The sequence below is a fragment of the Camelus ferus genome, chromosome 1 (genome assembly GCF_009834535.1).
Source record: "Camelus ferus isolate YT-003-E chromosome 1, BCGSAC_Cfer_1.0, whole genome shotgun sequence".
Classification (NCBI taxonomy): Eukaryota; Metazoa; Chordata; class Mammalia; order Artiodactyla; family Camelidae; genus Camelus; species Camelus ferus.
This window is the reverse complement of record NC_045696.1, coordinates 59,797,659-59,818,027: the sequence shown is the minus strand read 5'-3', so window position 1 is coordinate 59,818,027 and position 20,369 is coordinate 59,797,659. Positions and strand designations below refer to the sequence as shown.

General features: G+C 45.0%; 1 protein-coding gene across 20 annotated transcripts in view; it reads right to left on the bottom strand.

Moving 5' to 3' along the window:
• Positions 1-20,369, bottom strand: part of KALRN (kalirin RhoGEF kinase) — a 616,045-nt gene that overhangs the window by 59,558 nt on the left and 536,118 nt on the right. For 10 of the 20 annotated variants that reach the window (XM_032480571.1, XM_032480620.1, XM_032480598.1 and 7 more), the window contains 4 exons: positions 17,230-17,513; positions 15,916-16,020; positions 12,319-12,414; positions 2,274-2,404 (listed from right to left, as the gene is read on the bottom strand). In XM_032480571.1, coding sequence (XP_032336462.1) covers positions 2,274-2,404; positions 12,319-12,414; positions 15,916-16,020; positions 17,230-17,513 — 616 coding nt within the window. The remainder of the gene's footprint in view (positions 1-2,273; positions 2,405-12,318; positions 12,415-15,915; positions 16,021-17,229; positions 17,514-20,369) is intronic. The other 10 variants (XM_032480647.1, XM_032480684.1, XM_032480756.1 and 7 more) reach the window with 3 other exon arrangements.

Sequence of the window (20,369 nt, the reverse complement as noted above, 5' to 3'; positions counted from 1 at the left end):
CACGGACTTTTCTTTTGTTGGTATTGTTTGTTTCATTCACTGATGTATTCCAAGCTCTTGGTACATAATAGGTATTCAACAAATATCTGTTAAATAAATGAGTGACTAAAATTTGAGGACAATTGAGTCCATTCTCAGCTTCTTTCTTCTCCTGGACAAATAACCCTGTTTTCATCTTTTCTCCATGGATCTCCCATTTAACCCTTTGACATTTACTGGACTGAGTCTCTGTTCTCTAGCCTCCAGTCCCACATAGGATTTACAGTTAAACACTGGCACATTTTCTCTTTCATCATGGCCATAAAATACAGCAGGGGAGAATAAGGGCAGTATACAGTAAGAGGCATGAGTCATCCTAAGGGCTGGATTTTCAGGACAGCTCGGGATGTGCAGAGATGTGAGGTTGGGGGAGAGAATGAGAAGAAGGAAGAGAGTCAAGTGGATAAAAGAGGCAACAAACTTCTGCCTGTTGGAGCAAAAGTGGACAGTATTACGTCTGGAAGTAAAACAATGGCTTCAATGACTATTCCTAGCCCCATTTACAAGATTAGTGATGGGCTTTGCCAAGGACCATCCTGTTGCCTCAGAGGTCACCCCTGTGACTATCAGCTTTCACCTTCCTGATCTAAGTTTTGCTTTGGCTTGACAAGACTGGAGCATCAGCTCCAACTCTTCCTCATCTGTGTAAAAACAACCTGAAAAGCTAAGGAGAACCAGCTTTGTACAAGTCCTGAGAAATTTCCCTTTGGAGAAGATATTTCCTTGCCTCTATTCTATTCTTGGGGTTCCCCTGAGCACTCATAAAGTTAAGGGGGTAAATATGGAATCGGAGAGCTTACATGCACTTGCTCATCTCCACTAAGAGATGGCAGCCCTGCTCGGGGGCCAGGCCCTGGCTATGATGTTTCCTAGGAAACAGTCATAAATGGTAACTCATCTCTAGGCAACAGAAGGACCTGATCTCATTTATTTGTGCTAATCTTCATGTCTACGACCAGGCTAAAGGGAGAAGGGGAGGCTAATTAGCAACCGGGAGGAAAATTTTATGCCTGCCTATGCTGTTCTCACTGCGTCTATAACCTCTCACACATCCAACTATGTTCAAGACTCATCAGCAGCTCTGCTTCCAACAGAGTCAAACCCTAAACAAGAAAACTGAAGTTTCAGAAGGATTGTGGTTATGCATGAATGGTATCTGCTATCTTCTTGGTCAAACCAATTGATAGACGATTGACTTCACATCAGGGTAGATGACTCAAACCTTGCATAACATATGGGTTTTTGTGAAACGGACTGCAGCGTCAAAGGTATCCACCCCTAACCATTCAAAGAGTAAAGAGGTTTTCCTGGAACTCAGCCCACAGTGAAATAAGTCGGACAGAGAAAGACAAAAACTGTATGATTATCACTTACATGTGGACTCTAAAAAAAATACAACAAACTACTGAATATAACAAAAAGAAAACAGACTCACAGATATAGAGAATAAACCAGTGGTTACCAGTGGGGAGTGGGAAGGGAGGAGGGGCAAGATAGGGGGAGGGGATTAAGAAGTACAAACTATTATGTATAAAAGAAATAAGCTACAAGGACATATCGTACAACATGCGGGAATTATAGCTACTCTTTTATAATAGCTATAAATGGAGTATGACCTTTAAAAATTGTGAATTACTATGTTGTACACCTATAACTAATATTGTACATCAACTGTATCTCAATTTTAAAAACTTGGGCTGCAAAAAAAAAGGGTCACCACATAAAAAGGTTTTTTTTTTTTCCCCAATAAATAAAACCTCTGGAGAAGGGCTGGAGGTAGAACCCGGCCTGGTAGCACAACAGCTCCATACATTACTTTCCTGTATGTGGGGAAACGCATCCTGATGGATGAAACTCCATCCAACCTTCTACCACGGATTCTTCGATATGGGGCCACAGTAATGGTCCCAGAGTCCCTTGAGCCTTGTTGTTTTCTTTTTATCAGTAGGTTTGACATTTCTAACAGACCTTGGTTACAACCACACTTTGTGAGTAATAGCCCCTATTTCACAGAAAATATTTCAGATGAAATTTCTTAAAGTCAGTGCCACAGGAGCTCCTTGTTGATCAACGCCACACTGTACAGGCCTAGGTCACCTTTACTTAGAATGAATGGTATCAATGGAAACACAGTGTGGGGAATCTCTCATTCTCCCCAGACTTGCCAGGACCCTTGCCCCTTGTCCACCGCTCGCACGACGCGCACCAGGCTGGAGTCTGGGGAAGCCACTCACATCCTGCCTCTCAGGGCCTTGGCTTTCTGTTCTTCTTCCAGGTTTCTAGGAGGTGTGGACGGGGTCGTACCCTCGTTCAGGCAGCCTGTGGGGTCTTTCAAACTTCCCCGGTATGAGCCTCCTTCTAGACTCTGAAAAGAGAAGAATAAATAGCCTTACAGAAGTGTACGCTAGAAAGTCATCTGGAAGCCCTCGTGCCCTCCCCAGCCTAGCCACAGCCAATATGGTAGATCAGTAATCAAGGCTGTTCTCACCGAACCTCAGTGAGGCACCAGGAGACCAGAGACGCCCATCTTCCTGCGGCAGGGAGCCCAGAGCCGCCGCCTTCTCAGGCAGTCAGGATGTACTTGGCCTAATGGGCTGCTAATTTCCCAGACATAACGAACATTATCAAAGTGATTGATCTCTGGGTAAGAGCTCCAGAGGTAAAGCTAATCATCGCAATTCTACACCAAACAAGCAGTTAGAAAAGAAAATTAGTTGTAGGACCAGCAAATGCAAATTGATAAAGGGAGGGTAGTGATAGGAGAATTTGTTTGGTAAAATCAGCTACAATTTTCTGTGAAGAGGCCAATGAGATGTGGATAAGAAAAGGTGAAGAGATTTATTTACCCTTTTCTAAAAACATCTTTGCTAAGGTTATCTACCAAGGGCCTTCTTTCATTCATTAATTTCTTTCATCATTTAATTAAGGTGTTGCAGGACTGAGAAGCAAGTTAAAGGGATTAATATGTTACTCTAGAAAGAGCTAAGGGTAAAGGATTCTAATCCAGGGACTAGCATCTGCAGCTGCTAACCCCTGGATCATCTTAAGTGAGACAGCTAAAATTGTTCTATGTTTCAATTTTTCTTAATTTGCAAACTGGGTCTCTCCTTTCTATAGACTGTGAAGGAATAGACAGAGACAACAGTTGTAAAACCCTTTGAAAAATAAGAAATGCTCTACAATGCTGAGTTTCCCCCACCGTTCCCACGGATGAAACTGTTAACAATAAGGATGCTCAAAAATGGGGTCAATCTTAACATTTTTACAAGTGCCGTGGAAGAAAGATCACACAGCGATGCTTAGCATTTCATTACGCAAATTGGCAGAAGCAATGTGGGCAAACAGTAAGACCAGAGATCAAGGTCAAGGTGGGCAACTGTAAATAAAATATGGAAGAGTAATCCAAACCATCTATACAAGATACTTGTCTACTGCAGCTGCTGCAGGAAAAGGAAAGGCTTTACGTCAATAGTCTTTGAAGACTCTGATCAGTCCTAAGGTTAAAGTCACAAAGATCAAGAAGTGCCCCCAAAGGCAGCAGGAACAAATGGCTTGGGCATGGTCTTAAAAAGCCCATATTTGGAGTACCTGTCACTCGCTTAGCTGCTGTATTTCAACATGGGCTGAATAGAGGCAGGAAAAGTCCAGGATACATAAAGTGCATGAGGTGACCAGTGGCCATTACATGAAACAGGTGGAGAGTATTAGAACTGGAGGCTGAAAAACTTAAAGCCGTGAAGAGATGTCAACTTTCTTTTCCCCAACTCCACCCCCAAATCAACAGAATGTTCCGAGAACCGAACATGAATGTGGTATCAACACTAGACACTAGAATTAAGAGGACAGGGTCTTCAAGCTTGAGAGCTTTCTTTAAACTTGACATAAAGGTATTTCACAGAACAAGTAATCAACCATGGAAGTTGTCCTCCAGAGAAGGAGCACAGGCTAAAAATACAGAAAGGTCAAGAAGAGTTTAGCTAAATTTACAGATTCAGGATCTGTAGCCAGTGATTAAGGAAATGAGTGTCTGGTGCTGAGGCTTGACAAGCCACCGGACAGATGGGCTTTCCAACGACATGTGCCATGTCCCCTAGTGCCATCACCAGGGACAGGCTCCCCAGATGGACCCAGATGGACTCAGCTGGTGACTGATCTGATTACATGCCTTTTACTTCCCCTCCCCCTGTCCCCACTGTCCTGTTCCAGCCTTTGTTCTGCAGCCTGTTGGCTGGCAGGGTGCTGGCTGCAAGGCCTGGGAAACAGGCTCACATGTCTGCTGCAAGGCCCTCCTGGGGACCATCCCGCTTGGCTGCTCTGCTCTCGTCTCTTCTACAGAATGAAGGACACCTGGAAAGTCCAAGGTGTCACACGAGGAAATATGTTCCATCTTCTCCTGCCTGACCTGTTATGGGCAAAGGAGCCCAAGTTATATCTGGGGAAAGAGTCTCTGGGATGGAGCTGAGGAAGGCAAGGCAGTGAGAGAAGAAGAGGGAAATACAGGGTTTGATTAAGCTGTATGCTGGGTGATCTGTCTCAAATAGTGGCACTGGCTATAAATACTTACAATAATTCAAAAGTGATTCCCTCTGAGGACCTCGCTGCCTGGGCTAGAGTTGGGACACGGGGTTCCAGCCAAGTTAAGTAGGGTTGACCTGCAACTGTCTGTGCTGCTCCTGGTGGGGGGTACAAGGTGGCTGGTGGATGAGTGGTGAGCTGGGCAGCCACAGGGAGGACTTCTGCCCTGTCTGGGATTCAGGGCCACAGCAGTCTCAGAAGACAAAGGAATAGGTGTACAAAGGAGGAAGCAGTAAATGTTGCCAATGGGTGCTCCTACAGCCGATGCGAGGTCAGGGAACAGAAATGCAAACAGAATTCAAAAAACCATATTAAGTATGGAGGAAGGCTGTCCCCACAATAAAAAAAAGAACACGTTGCCTGTCAGCTCGATCTTGGATCACGTACCCATAAAATGCCCTTCCTCTGGGCTCCCAGAAGCGCCCTTTACACACCCTGTGAACAGCATTCATTTGACCGATCATTTGTTTGTACTCAGGCAAACATTTATTGTGCTTCTACAACATGCTGAATATTTGCAAACTGCTGGAGAAATGAAGATGGATAAGATATGGTTCCCTGCCCACCATAATCCAAGTTACAATGGGCATTCTTCTAGACAGGAGGGTACTGTGGGGGATGAATAAAAGGGGCACGCAGCTTTATGGTGGGGTGGGGCAGGAAGGGAAAGGCTTAATGGAAGGGGCAGTGCTTGAACTGAGGATTGAGAAGTGGAAAGGATTTCACTGGATACACCAGTGGGAGGATGTTCCAGGCAGAAGCAGCACTGAGAGTAAAGGATCAAGTTGTGAAACTGCATAGGGCAGCCTGGGGAAGCTGAAAGCTGCCTGGTGTAGGTAGGGTATAGCCTGTGAAGTGGGAGGAGTGAGGGACTGGCAAGTAACTGTGTTATATCAGTTGCAGGGAGTGGGTACTAGGGAGAGAAGAGGTAGGGAGTGAAACAGATAACCCTGAAGAAGTACACAGGGATCAGATCACAAGGAGCCCTGTGTGTAGCATACATAATCTGCAAAATTCCCTGAATCACTATGCTCTACACCTAAACACAAGATTGTAAATCAAACATACTTCAATTAAAGAAAAAAAAAGAGAAGTAGAGACTTTACTTTCTAAGACCAATGATGGGAGAATTTTAAGCAAGGAAGTTAACATGATTGAATTTAAGTTTTAGAAAGATCAGTCTGAATGCTCCTAAGAGCTTTTCATGACTTGGGAAAATAGCTCAGATATGACAGTAAAGGAAAATAGGACTTAAATTTTATATACTCTGTGATTAACTACATTATTTTAAAAAGGGTCTAGGAGAAAATACATCTAAATTTTAACACTGAATGTATCTAGATGATGTTAGGAGATTATTTGTGTTTAAACTCTTATTGTTCCAATTTTTCTTGAATGAGCATCTAATGCTTTTATTAGTCAGAAAAGAACTATTAAAGTTTTTTTTTTTAAAAAAGGAAAAAAATGAAAGAAAAGCAAGATCCCTCTGGTAGTCACATAAAGAGATGTGAGACTGAAATGAGGGAGGAAATGGTTGCAACAGTCCAGGCAGGAAAGGATTGTGAGCATTAACCCTACACTGTGAGCTCCATTAAGGAAGGTTCTGTGCTGGTAGGACTAGCACATAGCAGGAATCCAAGAATTTAGTGAATGAAACTCAACAGAATTCTAAATGAAATTCTTGGGGAGAGGTCAAAGTTCATCTGATAAAATAACAGGTAAGGGAGCTGGTCCAGCACCACCTACCACACCAGCCTCCAAGCTGCCCCACCCTTTTATAAAAATTAGTATAAAATCCTCCAACAAAAAGTATTAGAGCTCAGTCATTCCCAGGCAAATTGGGGATAGGAGTAGGAAAAGACATTTTACAGTAGAAAAACTGAAGTCTGGATTTTCCAGGCAAATGACATTTCAGGTTTGTGACTTGGGGTTAAACCTTTGTGGTGGAAATCCAAACTATTCTCTTTCAACTAGCTCAGGAATGTCTTCCACAGAGGGATGCCAGAGGAACCAGTTCCTGAAAGCACACACCTCCACAACGGATATGATGGGGCCGTCATTACCCCCTATCTGGACTGTGAACCTCTGCTAACGCTGTCTCATGTCTGATGAAGCAAGCTGATTCATCTAGAGGAGAGCAAAGCGCACACACAAGCGCAGCCTGGCCCTCGCCATGTTCTGTGGCCCACCAGGGGGACCTAGGGAGGGAAATGCTATCAAAGTAGGGCAGGAACCAGAGGGCAGGAAGCTTTGCTTGAAGCAGGCAGGACTAATTCTCAGGATGCCAGGCTACCAGGTAGACCAACCAAGAGCTCAGCCTTGATCGGTCGCTTTCCTGAAAACAGAAGATTATCAGCCAAGGGTCTATCAGTGTCATCCTGAGCCCAATGAACTACTGCAATGTGCCACCTGAAGACAAGAGCTCCGGCAGGAGGCTTTCTTTCTAGGAGCTCAGTCTTTCATCTCAAGCAGGTGGAATCCTGGGCTTTTCAGAGGCACTGTAGGCTCTCACATGACCAGGAAGCTCTTGCTCCTCAAGCTTGAGGAATAAAACCAAATCATATAGATTGTTAAGCTATTACCCTACAACAGTCACCCATTCACTGATCTATTGACTGACAAATACTGTGTCCCTGTGCCCCAGGTGTGATTACGGAAGATAAAGAATGACAAGGTTGCCTTTCCCTGCCCTTCACAATGCAAATGAGGCGGCTAAGAGCTAACATGTGTGGGATGCTCACTTATCAAGCTAACAAAGCACATTCACACCTTACTCGGTCATCACCGTAACTCTCTTGAGATTAGACCCAGGTGGACAAAACATCACTGTTGATAAGTGAGAGACTCAAGCTGACTAAGAAACTTGCCCAGGGCTACACAGTAAATAGTAGAGGCAGGACCAACACCTAGGTCTTCTGAGTCCTTACACACTCAATACCATCAGCACCACCAGCACCCCGTATGTCCAGGAAAAGCTTTATTAAAAAGCACACAGGAAAAGCAGGGGGAGTCCTTATTCCTGGCTTGAAGACAATCCCTTAATACAAAACTAGAAGAAGTATTTTAGCTCTATTTGGGGGGAGGTGGGTGGAGCTGCTCTCTTGGTAAATAAAACATTGATTAAAGACCAGGGTTGGCAGGTGAAAACTCAGAAGTGTCCATTCATGTCTAGAGGGACTCGCCAAGAGTTTCTGGGGGAGTCTTGGGGTTTTATCTGCACTGCAGGTGAGTGGGGAGCACCTGCTCTGGTTCCCTAACAGCAGCTCTCCAGCAGCAGAGGTCACAGCTCCTCGAGGCCATAGTATTGGTATGATCATGTGACCATAAAGCACCAAGGGCAGCTTTGGGACTCAGGGACACAAAGGATCTCATGGCTTTAGGGCGGGGGGGGGGGGGCGCCAAATGAATTCTAACTACAGAATTTGGTGCCATCTCTTGAGCAACCAAAAAAGAAAGCACAAAGAATCTAAGCCTTAGATACAGAAGTCCAAGTATACCAGATGCTCCTGTAACATTTCCAGACTCTGTAAATTGGGAATGACCTTATTAGTTCTTCTTATATTGAACTAACTTCCACGCACAGGTTCTGTCCTGTGGAGCCACCAAGAATGAGACCAGCCCTTCCTTCCCCTAGTAATGCTCAGTTTTTGGAAGACAGCTCTTGTGTGTCTTCTCTCTCCTAACTCCTCCCCATACTTCAGTTTGGTGTCTTCAACTTTCCTTTAAATAACATGGACCACATGATATTGGTTACCTCCTCCAGGGCCCTTCTGTTGAGTTCAAGAACATTTTAGAATGCTGCATTCAGAACCTAACACATGACTCACACACAACTCACGACAGGTGTGGTCTGAAGAGCTCTGAGTACAATGGGGCCGTTACTCCCCTCAACCCGTACGTTGCACTGTCATCAGCCCAGCCTATGATGGCCGCACTGGCTGTTTTGGCAGCTGGCACACTATTGTACTTACAGTCAAATAAAAACGCCAGAACTTTTATGGGCCCTAGATTTTTTCTTCTCCTAAGTTAACAAGCTCACGAGGGATGGGCATATCAGTCTTGTGGGGTGAAGATGCAACTCAGAATTCTCAAATACGGCTGAGGTAACAACCACCTCCTGGTGCTCCCTCGCTACCCCACAGTGGCTACGGACTGGGATGAGGAGAAAGAGAAAGTAGAGGAAAGGAGAAAGGATCAAATTTTGGTTAGAAGCTTCTGAGAAACCAAACCACTGCCCTCTCATTTCTTTCCGTGGCATAGGCTTGGTTTTATGTGTTTGGCCAAAGAAATCTCTGTAATTCTGGGCTCACTGCAAGTCCTCAAAAAGCAGCTCTTGGTGGAAGATGTTAAAGCCCTTATTACGGTAAGATCACCACAGGAAGACCATTCATCCAAAAGCTATTTGCTGAGAGCCTGTTACAGGGCCGATCAATTCCAACACCCCCCTACACTCCCTCTCCTCTGGGACCCTTGCTCTTATGGGGCTTCTGAGCATCTTCACTCACATGTTTAACACTGATCACACAAACTCGAGGCCTGTAGAGGCTCCTGACAGGCTAACGTAAACAGCAGTAGTAGGAAAAAGGTAACCCAAAACATGAAAAAATACAGATTTTTGGAAACAAGTGTTCACTGATGTAAATGTCAAAGATTTGTGCACACTAATACAAGGAGGAGAAAATGAAGTCCTAAATGACTCATCGTTTAGCTGCAGAGGTAAGCTGCAAATGAAAAGATGAAGATATTTTAACAAATAACACAACGGGACTGTCTAAGAGCTGTCCCGGGCAGTTGGTGGCTTACACAGAAACTGCTGTGGGACTGCAGAAGAGATCTCGTCTGGGCTGGTCAGGGAAAGCCCTGTGCAGAAATGGGATCTGAGTGGGACCCTGAAGGGCTATTGTGTTTTAGATAAGCCAAAATAAGAGGAAGAACATTCCAGGCAAGTAGGGTGGTATGAACAGACATAAGGGTGAAGGAAAGCCAAACGCATGTTGGGGGATAGTGAAGAAACCAATTTGGTTGGAGCAGAGTCCCTCTGCCAGAATCATACGTGGGTGTTGCAAATGTAGTTTGGAGAATAGACTTCAAAACATGAGACTCCTGGGTAACTGTGGACTTTTCCCATGGGACAGGGCTCTCCAAACTCTGATTATATACTTTAATTAGTAAACCCAATTTTGATCATGCACTCCCAAAACATGCAACTTATTTATAAATTAATTTCTGTACTCCTGTGTTATCATTATGCACATAATAAAAGATATACAAAACCACTTAAAAATGATGAGTTAAAGAGATTCTAATGTTTTCCTTCAGCACCTCAAAAACCCATCTTGCATACCTCAAGGTGCCCCCACACTGGAGACCACTGCTTATACCGGCAAGAAGGAGGCAGGGAGCCCTCACTGAGGAGGGAGGCAATGATGGAGTGAGGCTGGGAGGCAGATGAGGGTGGAGAAGGATTAAGCAACAGCTACTCTGGGCATGAGGTCAGGGCCCTTGCCCAGGTGGTGAAAGAGAAAATGCAAATAAACAGATGATTTTTTAAGGAAAAAAATTTGAATGGTTATCTGGAGAATGAAGAGGACGTATGGATCAGGGTGGAGAGAAAAGGCAAGTAAGTGAAGAGTGATCAGGGAGATGGGCTTTGAAAAGTCAAGGTAGTGCCCACAAGAGCACTCAACTCCCACCCTTGAGACAGGCAGAGATGGTGGGAAAACCAACCTTCAGGAGTTTGACACTAGCACTAAAATATCAGCTAATTTTTTTTTAATTAGGAAGGAAAATTAGAAAGAGAAGAAGAAAGCCGTATGTGTTAAATTTCATTGGTACTCTGTAAGTTGGGATATTTGAAAAGGGAGTTACTGTAATCAAAATTATTATCAGGCAGCCTTCCCCAGAGAGCATCCACCACTTTCCTTTAATTCTTGGACCAAGTGGAGAAGGGTTTAAATGGTGCTGATTAACAGGACTGCCCAACAGAAGTCTGGCGGAAGCACATTTATCCTAATGAGAGTTGCAGGAAAAACCAAATGAGTAACATGGATGATAGCAAAGGAAAGGAAAATGCTTCAAATTGTCATCCTGTAGTGATACACTTAAAATATGGGAGTGAAAATATGGGAGTAGAAGAACAGTCCTACTCAAACAAGCTATCCAAAAAATGAGCTCCTTTTGAATTAATTTTTTTTTTTTCTTGGATATATGCCCAGGAGTGGAATTGCTGAGCCATATGGTGGTTCTATTTTTAGGTCTTTGAGAAACCTCCATACTGTTTTCCATAGTGGTTGCACCAATTTACATTCCCACCAACAGTGTACAAGGTTTCCCTTTTCCCCACATCCTTGCCAACATTTGTTATTTATATTCTTTTTGATAATGGCCATTCTGACAGGTGTGAGATGGTGTCTCATTGTGATTTTGGTTTTCATTTCCCTGATATTAGTGATGTTGAGAAATTTTTCACGTTCCTGTTGGCCATCTGCATTTCCTCTTGGAAAAATGTCTCTTCAGTTCTTCTACCCATATTTTAAATGGGTTGTCTGTTTGCTTTGCTTTTTAATTGCTGTACAGTTGATTTAAAATATTGTATTAGTTTCTGGTGTACAGCATGGATGGTCTTGGAGGGCATTATGCTAAGTGAAATAATTCAGACAAAGAAAGACAAATACTGTAAGATGTCACTTACATGTGGAATCTGAAAAAATGCAACAAACTAGTGAATATAACAGAAAAGAAACAGACTCACAGATGGAACTAGTGGTCACCAGTGGGGAGAGGGGAGGGGAAGGGGCAAGATGGAGGTGGAGGATTCAGAGGGACAAACTATCAGGTATAAAATAAGCTACAAGGATGTACTGCACAGCATGGGGAATACAGCCAACATTTTATAATAACTATAAATGGAGTATAACCTTTAAAAATCGTGAATCACTATATTGTATACCTGGAACATGTAATATTATACATCAACTATACTTCAATTTAAAAATATGATATTGTAAAATAAATTCATAAAGTTAAAAAAATGTTAAAAAAGAAAACACCAGAAAGGAGCTCTTTCACCAGCATTATGCCGAAACCCTAAATGAGCTCAGACCCATAACTTCTCTCCAACGGTCTGACTGGTCCATGAGACCGTCACAAGCTAGACCGGTTTTCAGTGGCATACTCTCATGATGGGGACATGCACCATCTCCATTAATTTCTTGTGACGAGGTGTCTGCATACTTTAGCCCATTCCCCTTTATAATCAGCAATCTACTTTTGCAAGACTTTGCGAGCTAGAAAACTATCTGAGGTCCCCCAATAAAACTATCCAAATAATCCAGTGTTTTCAAAGATCCAATCCATGTTCTGTGTCTCAGCAGCATAGTTAGCTCCAGGGCTAACCAGACACACATCAGTCCATTTCCCTGTTGGCCAGGGGACCAGGCTTACAGGGAGGCTGTTTTGTCTTGGATACTTTTCACCTTTCATCAATGTCACAATCCCAAAAGGACCTGTTAATTGCCCACGCCCATTCTCAAACAAAGCCAAAAAGGACTTTGGGGTGCAGCTTTTTAGAAACCATCGTTAGCTGGAAACAATCCTATAGGAGAAATGAGGAAAGGTGCAAAGGAGACCATGGCAGAGAGATGTAAGGCCCCGGGAGCCGCATGGAGGTGAGACACACAGAACTGCCTCCAGGACCCCACTTACCAGCTTGCTTTTGACCAACTGTTCTATTGCACTGACAAGGTCTGCAGCAGTCGGTACTTCGGTGGAAGCCTGCCGGGCTGCTAGCAAAGAGGAGGACTGCAAGACATTGAGCAGCAAAGGAAAAGCAGATTAGCGAGGAATGCAGAATAGCAATTAGGAAGCCACACGCAAGTCCAAAGCTCAAGGCGCAAGTCCAAAGCTCAAGGCAGGCAAGGGAAGCAAAGCTCTATGATTAGAGGGAAGAGATGATTGAAGAAGGTGGGGGGTAGTGAGGGTGTGGGGCTAGTCTGTCTGACCCCTTGTCAGGAGTTCTGGCCAGGAGCGGAGCAGGGGTGGGTCGAGGCTCTCCCTAGCCAGGCCTCCAGAGGAGCTGAGGGAGGGGTCACTGAGTTCCCAGGAGGCCAACAGGGAAGGGCTGCACCCACTGACAGCAACAGGGGCTGGGGGGGGGGCGGTGTGTGACAGGACTGGCCACTACAGGGCTGCCCACTGGCATTCCAGGAAACGGGCGGTCAACAGGCCTAGCCTCCTCGGCTGTGTCCAAAGAAGAGAAATTGTCCTTGCTCTACTTAGATGAAGATGGTAAATATAGATTGTCATCGTGTGTCAAGTAGAAATTCTAGGGGCAGGGCACTTGTAGACGAGAAACTGCCCCCCCAACACACACAGACACACACAGACACGCACAGACACAAACACAGACACACACACACACAGACACACACACACACACACACACACACACACTCCACACGCTCCTCCACAAACACAGCTCTTCCTGGTAAGGCCCCCAAACTGAAACACTTGGAAGTAATAAAGGGCTTTAGCAGGACTTGTGTGTCTCACGCTGGAGCAACCGGGGACCATCCCATTCACAGTGAAACAGGGCTCCAGCCCAGGGCCTTCCTTCCCCCCACCCCCAACACCAGCAGTTAAGGACTGGCCCAGGTGCCTGTCCATTCAGTGGTCTGGGGATTCCAGCTCACTGAGGGATGGTATTTTTTTTCCTTCCTTCTCATACCTGAGAAGAAACTCGGGGGAGAAATGGTTAACCCTACATGCACGTGTGAGCTTCTCCCTGCCCTGCACTTCAAGGCGGAGGGCAATGGTGTTCCCGGAGCCCAGGCCGCATGGGCTAGTGACTGTGGGAGTGGTGAGCTGACTGGCCTGGCTGGGCTCAGGCTTCAGATTTGTCCCTTAAGGGGAAGAACTTCAAAAAGGAAGCTTCTTGTTGTCTAATCTAAGACTCACTTTAGGTCTTTGCTTCTGAGATGGGCCAAAAAAATCAAATAAATGTAATTAACAGAGAGCGAGAGCAACACTCTCTCCTGGGGAACACAGGAAAAGAGCTGAAGTCTGTTGGGAAATGCAGGTTATCTACACTTTGATCTAGTAATCTTACCCCGGGAACTTATTCCAAGGACAGAAGTCAAAAGAACAAATGCTGTATACACCGAGTGATTTGTAGCCGAATTACCTAGAGTCAACAACCTTGGATATCCCCAGACAGGCTGGTCAAGCAGATTACATCAAATACATCAAGTAAGTGAAATAATTTTAATACCTTGGCTATTGAAATTATAGTTCTGAAGGTAAAACTAATAAGATTTTAGGAAATACTAAACATTACTAATATTTAACTTTATAAACATTAAAACTATAGGATTTTGAACACAGCATATGCATATTATAATTATAAAAATAAAACATACACGCATATGAACAAATGGAAGCAAATGAGGGGAATCTATCGTACGTGAGAATGGGCGATCTTTTAAAAACTCTTTTAACATAGTGGTAAAAATTATTTTAATAAATCCAACTCCGTTTGCTAGAATCTCTGAAGCTCATCCCACTCCCAAATATTCCAGAAAAAGAAACATTCAGAAATTAAACAGCAGGACCGTGGAGGCTAAGGTGTCTAAAATGGGGCTAATGCCACCTGCTCTAACCCTTTTCCAGGGTTACACAAACGTCCGAGGGTAAGTCCACATTCTGTTAAAAATTATCCAGAAACAACATAACATCCTTTCCCCAAAACAAATTGTGTTTGAGGGAATTCGAGGGGAAGGGTTCGTGACCTCTACTTATCTCGTGCAAGCTGGCACTGCCACGTGGAGGGCTGTGTGGGGTGGCAGATAATGCGACCTGAGCGCCCTGCTCCCCCCACACACTAACACTGTTTCTAAAACATCTCACAGGAGGCCTCTGGGAACACAGTAAGTAGGTTCTGGTTCCCATCTCAAGGCGAAGCACAGGCATTTCCACCCCTGGGAATCCTGGATGGGCACCATGCCATGCTGCCTGCTACTTTGCTTCCCATCAGTCCAGAGTCAGAGCTGGCCCTGGAGACCAGGGCCACCAACATCATCTTACAAAGGGCCACACCTGTGTGTTTCTCCTGGGTGAGTCACAGAGCAGGGCGGTGACCATTCTTAGTCATGGGCCTGTCCCTAGACAATGTCCCACTAGCTTAGCACATTGCAAGGCCTTAACCAATGTCTGGGCACTACCGATCCAAACGCGAAGCAGGGAGAATTAAAGCAAGGCCTGGGATATCACCAGGAACACCGAAGCATCTGCACACAATACTTTCCGAATTGTATCCGGGTGGTGGTGTAAAGGTTTGCTCCCTGCCCTGAAGGGGCTGCCGACTGCAGGGCAGAGCACTGGAGAGCATCAGGAGACCCTGGAGGGATGGCTAATCACCACCACCAACCCAATAAAACAGCACTCTGGAAAGCAAATGCAAAGGACCATCAAAAACTGAAATCACCACTTCAGCCTCCAGTGTCCACTGGGACAGCAACACTGAGAGGAGGCAGGAGAAGCACGATGAAGTGGGAGCGTGCTTGGTGAGGAAGGCCGGTGACGGGGCACACAATGAAAGCAGGGACCTGACCGAGCCTCAGCCAGTACCTGAAGCACATCCAACCTGAGTCTCTGTTCCAGAACAATCGAGATGATCACCCTGCGCTTAGAGGCTTGGTGGATGTTCGCGTCTCAGACACCAGTGAGCAAGGGATTTTGCAAATCAAACAACTGGGGCAACCTGGTATATCAGGTTGGCAGTCTTTGACAACAGCTGCCCCTTAGCAGCATCTCCATCCCTCACGCTGTGGTTGCAGAATTTTAACAGCACTGGGCTTGGCTGGAGGTTGCTGTGATTTGGATCTCAGAGTTGTGTGTAAGGAAAAGAATTACTGAAACATAGGTTGAACAGTCAGGTACACCAAAATGATCATGACCTTGAAGCACCTCAGATTCCTTTTTGAGATAAACAGGTCTTTTTTTTTTTTTTTTTTTGGATCTGCTGCTTCCAAAGACAGAGCCATTACCCTCCATCAACAGGGCGAGATACTAGGCAGATTTCCACTTTGCGAATTCTACACACACCCCTCCACTGTGCGGACTGAAGTCAGACCTCCAGGGATGGGGGACCCCTACCAAATACAGACGGAATGTGCATTGCTTCGGGCCCACGTGGTGTAAGAGGTAACACGGGAGAGAGAGTGTCACTACCCCCACCACACACCCACAACGAAATCCCGTGATTTACACACTGCTTTTCCAAGTGAGAAAGCGAAAAAGTCCTACCATCTCGTCCTGCGTGGGGTCGTTGTCAAAGATCTTCATAGGCGGAGGGAGGGGGGTGTGTGACTCTTCATCTGGCTCATCTTCACCCCACCCCTTCTTGCTCTTCTAGAACAAAAGAGCAGCATTAGTCACTGTTTCCTACAGTTAAAGATGCCAGTTGGTTCAGGACTTGGGGTGTTTTAAGAAGTAACATTATAAGCTACCCTCCTCTCTTAACACACTCCTATTTTCTCGGCTTCAGTGTGCTCCTCTGTGGAATGGGCTCACCTGCTCATCTCAAAGGACAGTGAGGACCAGACGGGGGAAACCACACACACACAGGAAACCTTACTGATTAGGCAGGAAAAGAGAAAGCTGAAAGAGCGGTCAGAGAGAAACTAACTTTTTTAGTTTTCGAAGGACTATTAAACCACAGTTTAGATATCACCAGGCTCTCCTGCCTACTTTCAGAGTTACAAAAGGCAGACAGAGTAAATTTACAAAGAGACTCTGGTTACACATTAGGAAGAATTTCTTGGCCGCGTCGGTGACTAGAGTAGGTTAGTTTGCCAGATAAAACAGTTATCTCATTCCCCAACCAAAACATAGCCACTATATTTTGATCACAGAACCTCAGCTTTGGAAGGGATGTAAGAGGCTGTTGTTCAGTGTGGCCTCTCGGCTAACACAGGTCTCTCAGACCATCGTGTGAGGACGGCCTGACACCCTTCCAGGATGGGTGTTCATTTGTTCTCAGGAAGGCCTGTTTCATCACTTGATGAACCGCCCCACCGTTCACCTGGTAAACTTCCCTCTCTCAGCTGAAACCTTGCCTACTGCAAACCTTCACCTATTAATCATAATTCTCCCTTCTGGAGCAACCAGGAATTATCTACCCCCTTTTATATATGGTACTGCTCAAGATACTCAAAAACAGCCCTAATCTCCCAATACAGCCATCTGTTTTCCAAGTGAAACGATCTCCATCCTTTTATTCTTATTCTAAACAGGCCCAGCAGGGTTTGTGTAGTCTCTAACAGAGTCTGGGGACTTGGTGGCCAGCTGGCACCCCATGGGCCCAAGCCCCTGTCTCCAAATGTGGCAAAATGGTGCCTATCCGCTGGATATCCTGGTGCTGGTTAGTCTCTAAGTGGGTCACAAAGCAGACTGGCAAGGTCTTGAGAATGCAAAGATCACCCAGGCCCAAGAAGACCAACTCCTGGGAACGAGAGACTGGCTAGTTACAAACCCAGGGGAGGGTTCCTGCCAGGGCTCCAGGAGGAGGTATGTCGGAGCCCCTCCCTGACGGCAGGCACCAGGGCCTCGGGTGAGTACCTCGTCAGCGCTGTCTCCCTGAGGGGTCGTCTCATCCCCAGGCTTGGGCGATCCCAGGTCAAAGCTCTTCCGACCATCTCGTACTTTCTTCTGCTTCTTGATGTTTCCATCGGCTTTCCCGCTGTTGAGCCGACGCACGGGACTCGTCAGCCACTTCTTCAGGGTGTTGGTAGAGCGCTTGGGACCAGGGGAACTGTGGATGGAGTTCAGGGAGGGCTGGGACTGCAGGTTGGCCACAGACTCGGACTTGCCTCCGTTTTCACTTGAGGAATGAGAATATGCATCTGAGGGAAAAGAACAGAAGACATAGCCGTGTCAGGGGCAGTTAAGGCAGGTTGCCAGCCTGCGAGTAAGGCAGCTCCATCCTCAGGAAGCCAGGACACAGGGCAGGATGGCGGGGCCAACTGCAGATCCCGGTCAAGGAAACCCTCTCTGGGAGGTAACAACTGACAGTCACTCAGTGGGCAGAAGACAAAGACTTCATCCTTCATGGACTAAATCCCATCATCCCAAGCAAGAACCATCAACCAAAAGCAACGTCATGGAGCACCTATGAATATTCTGAAGATGTGTAAGACGCAGGCTTTATTTTCATAGGCCCCTTATCTAGCTACAGAAACACACACATACACACACACACACACACACACACAGAGAGAGAGAGAGACAGAGACAGAGACAGAGACAGAGACAGAGAGAGGGGCAGGGAAAGAAAGAGAACAGCAAAAGAGTAAGACAGAACATGCAAAATAAAGATAAGCCCCCAGAGCGGTATGTGATTAATTGCCAAAGGCCTGGCACAGACCTAGAAGATAAGGAAGCAGAGTTCAGAGGAGGGTCAGATCAGTGTTGGCAGGGCTGGTCTGAAAAGGTTTAATGGAAGAGATGTGTCCAAGTAGAAGAGAAGGGAGAAGGAATTCCAAAAGTGGAGACAGTGGGAACGAAAGCACAGAGGCAGGAAAAATGGAAGAACAAGTTAGCACAGCCCTTAAGTAGATCCTTTGAATGAAATAAAGATGAACAGAGGAGGAGACACTGGATAGAAAGAATAGTGAAAACATTTAATAGTGAACTGGAGGAGTATGAACTTCAGTGTGAGATTCTACTGAAAAAAGCCACAAGAGAAAGGGCTTTTGTCTGTAGGTTTTTAATTAATCCGGTAACTACATACAGCACAGCCCTGGGCACAAGGGACTGGAATCCTGAAGGCCACACTAGGACTGTGCACTGGGAGGACAAAGCAATCAATGTGAAGCGTTTCAGAGCAGGAAGAGATATGGTTAGTGTCTGGATGACATATCAAACATGGGTTGTCTCTCTTATGCTATTTCTTCTCATTGCCAAAAAGGTCTTGGGAGAAGACCTGACCAGCTTCAGCTCAACCCGTGATGGGCCCTGTCGCCCCGGTGCCAGTTTGCATATTGATAGTTAAACCGTATGACGAGGTATTTGAACAAATTATCACAGAGGCTTTTTACACCTACTCATCTAAGATTAAATCATCTTTTTCTAAAATGACTTCATCCTAGACCCCAACTAGAGGTCTAACCCGGCCTTGGAAGCCCTAGGGCTAGACATAGCCAATACACTAGAAACAAAATCTTGAAATAAGATGGATAAATGCTTTTGCCAATCAGAGAGCTGCCTCCAGCTTCTACAACTGGCTGATTTTGGAGGAACCAAGCTCAGGCTCTTGCCCCTGTGGAAACTCTCTTAGATATGGCTAGAGTCTTGTGCATACTTTGGAAAACAACAGCAGAATATTTGCATGTAGTGTTATAAAAATTGAGCTCCCCAAGTCCCCTGGGATGAAGGATAACTCACAGGGTTGCTCTGCTAAGGGAATATTTGGGGATCGACTGACTTGGCTGGTATCCCTTTAAGGACAAAGTGGTAATCTTATCTCGGAGAACTCTGTGCTGGCTATGTCTTGAGTATGTTGACATTATTTCTGAAGTGTTTGGCATGGGTCAGACTCCTGTTCTCAGAAGACTGAGTGATAAACATCTCCACCGCACTGGTGGTGGAACCAGGGCTTCTCTTATCTTTCTGCTGATAAGCTGCAGAAGATTTCAGTCACCAGGCCCCTGTGGTATCACAAGGCTCTCTTAAATCCAAGCCTTCAAAATGTAGCTTTATCAGCATGTGTCGTGACAGCAGAGCTAGAGGCCCAGCCACATTAACTGTGCCTTGTGTTACTAAGCAAGAAGGATGACTGCCCAAATTTTCTGTTCCATAGCCTGGTTTTGAGATTTACCAGTGCAAATTTTGACTGATCATTCTTCTTTTCGGTCATCTGGTCCTGCTTTGGTACATTCGGTACAAATTAATGGCAAGCGTACATATCATAAAGTACAATTGAAAATCAAGAGTTACAATCTTAGTTTTGTTGTTTCAGGTTTATTCTGTGTAAACAATTAGGGCCATCCACCCACAGCCCACGCGAAAGAGCATTCAAGAGCTGGAAGCAAGCTGTAATGCATCATCTCGTTAGGGTCCTGTACTGAGACAGGGCCATTTCTAAATTATTTTGGATGCACGGTTACAAAAGAACGTGCCATCATTTAGTCCAGAAAATGTGTGCTTAGTTCATTGCGACTCTAAAGAGTAACTGGCATGTTAGGTTCATCCCATTTTTGGAAGACGGCTGCAATGAGCTGTTTGAGAATTTATTCTAGTACCTTTCCAGGCACAACAGTTAATTGACTAATTTGTAACAACAACAACAGTAATACTGTTATCTTATTAAATCTTCCCAAGCTGGGATAGGTACTATGTAGTAAGATTATTATCTTAGGAAATAGTCCTCCAGGAAACCAAGGGTCATCGTTGGTAAGTGGCAGAGAGGCAAGATTAAAACCCAGATCTGACTCCACTGCACATATATTTAATCTATTCCTACATCTGTTTATTCCATGTATTCTCTTTTGTGTGTGTGTGTGTGTGTATATATATATATATATACATATATATTTATTGAAGTATAGTCAGTTTACAATGTTGGGTCAGTTTCTGGTGTACAGCTTCAGTCATACATGAACATACATATATTTGTTTTCATATTCTTTTTTACCTTAAGTTACAAGATATTAAATATAGTTCCCTATGCTATACAGTATAAACTTGTTGTTTATCTATTT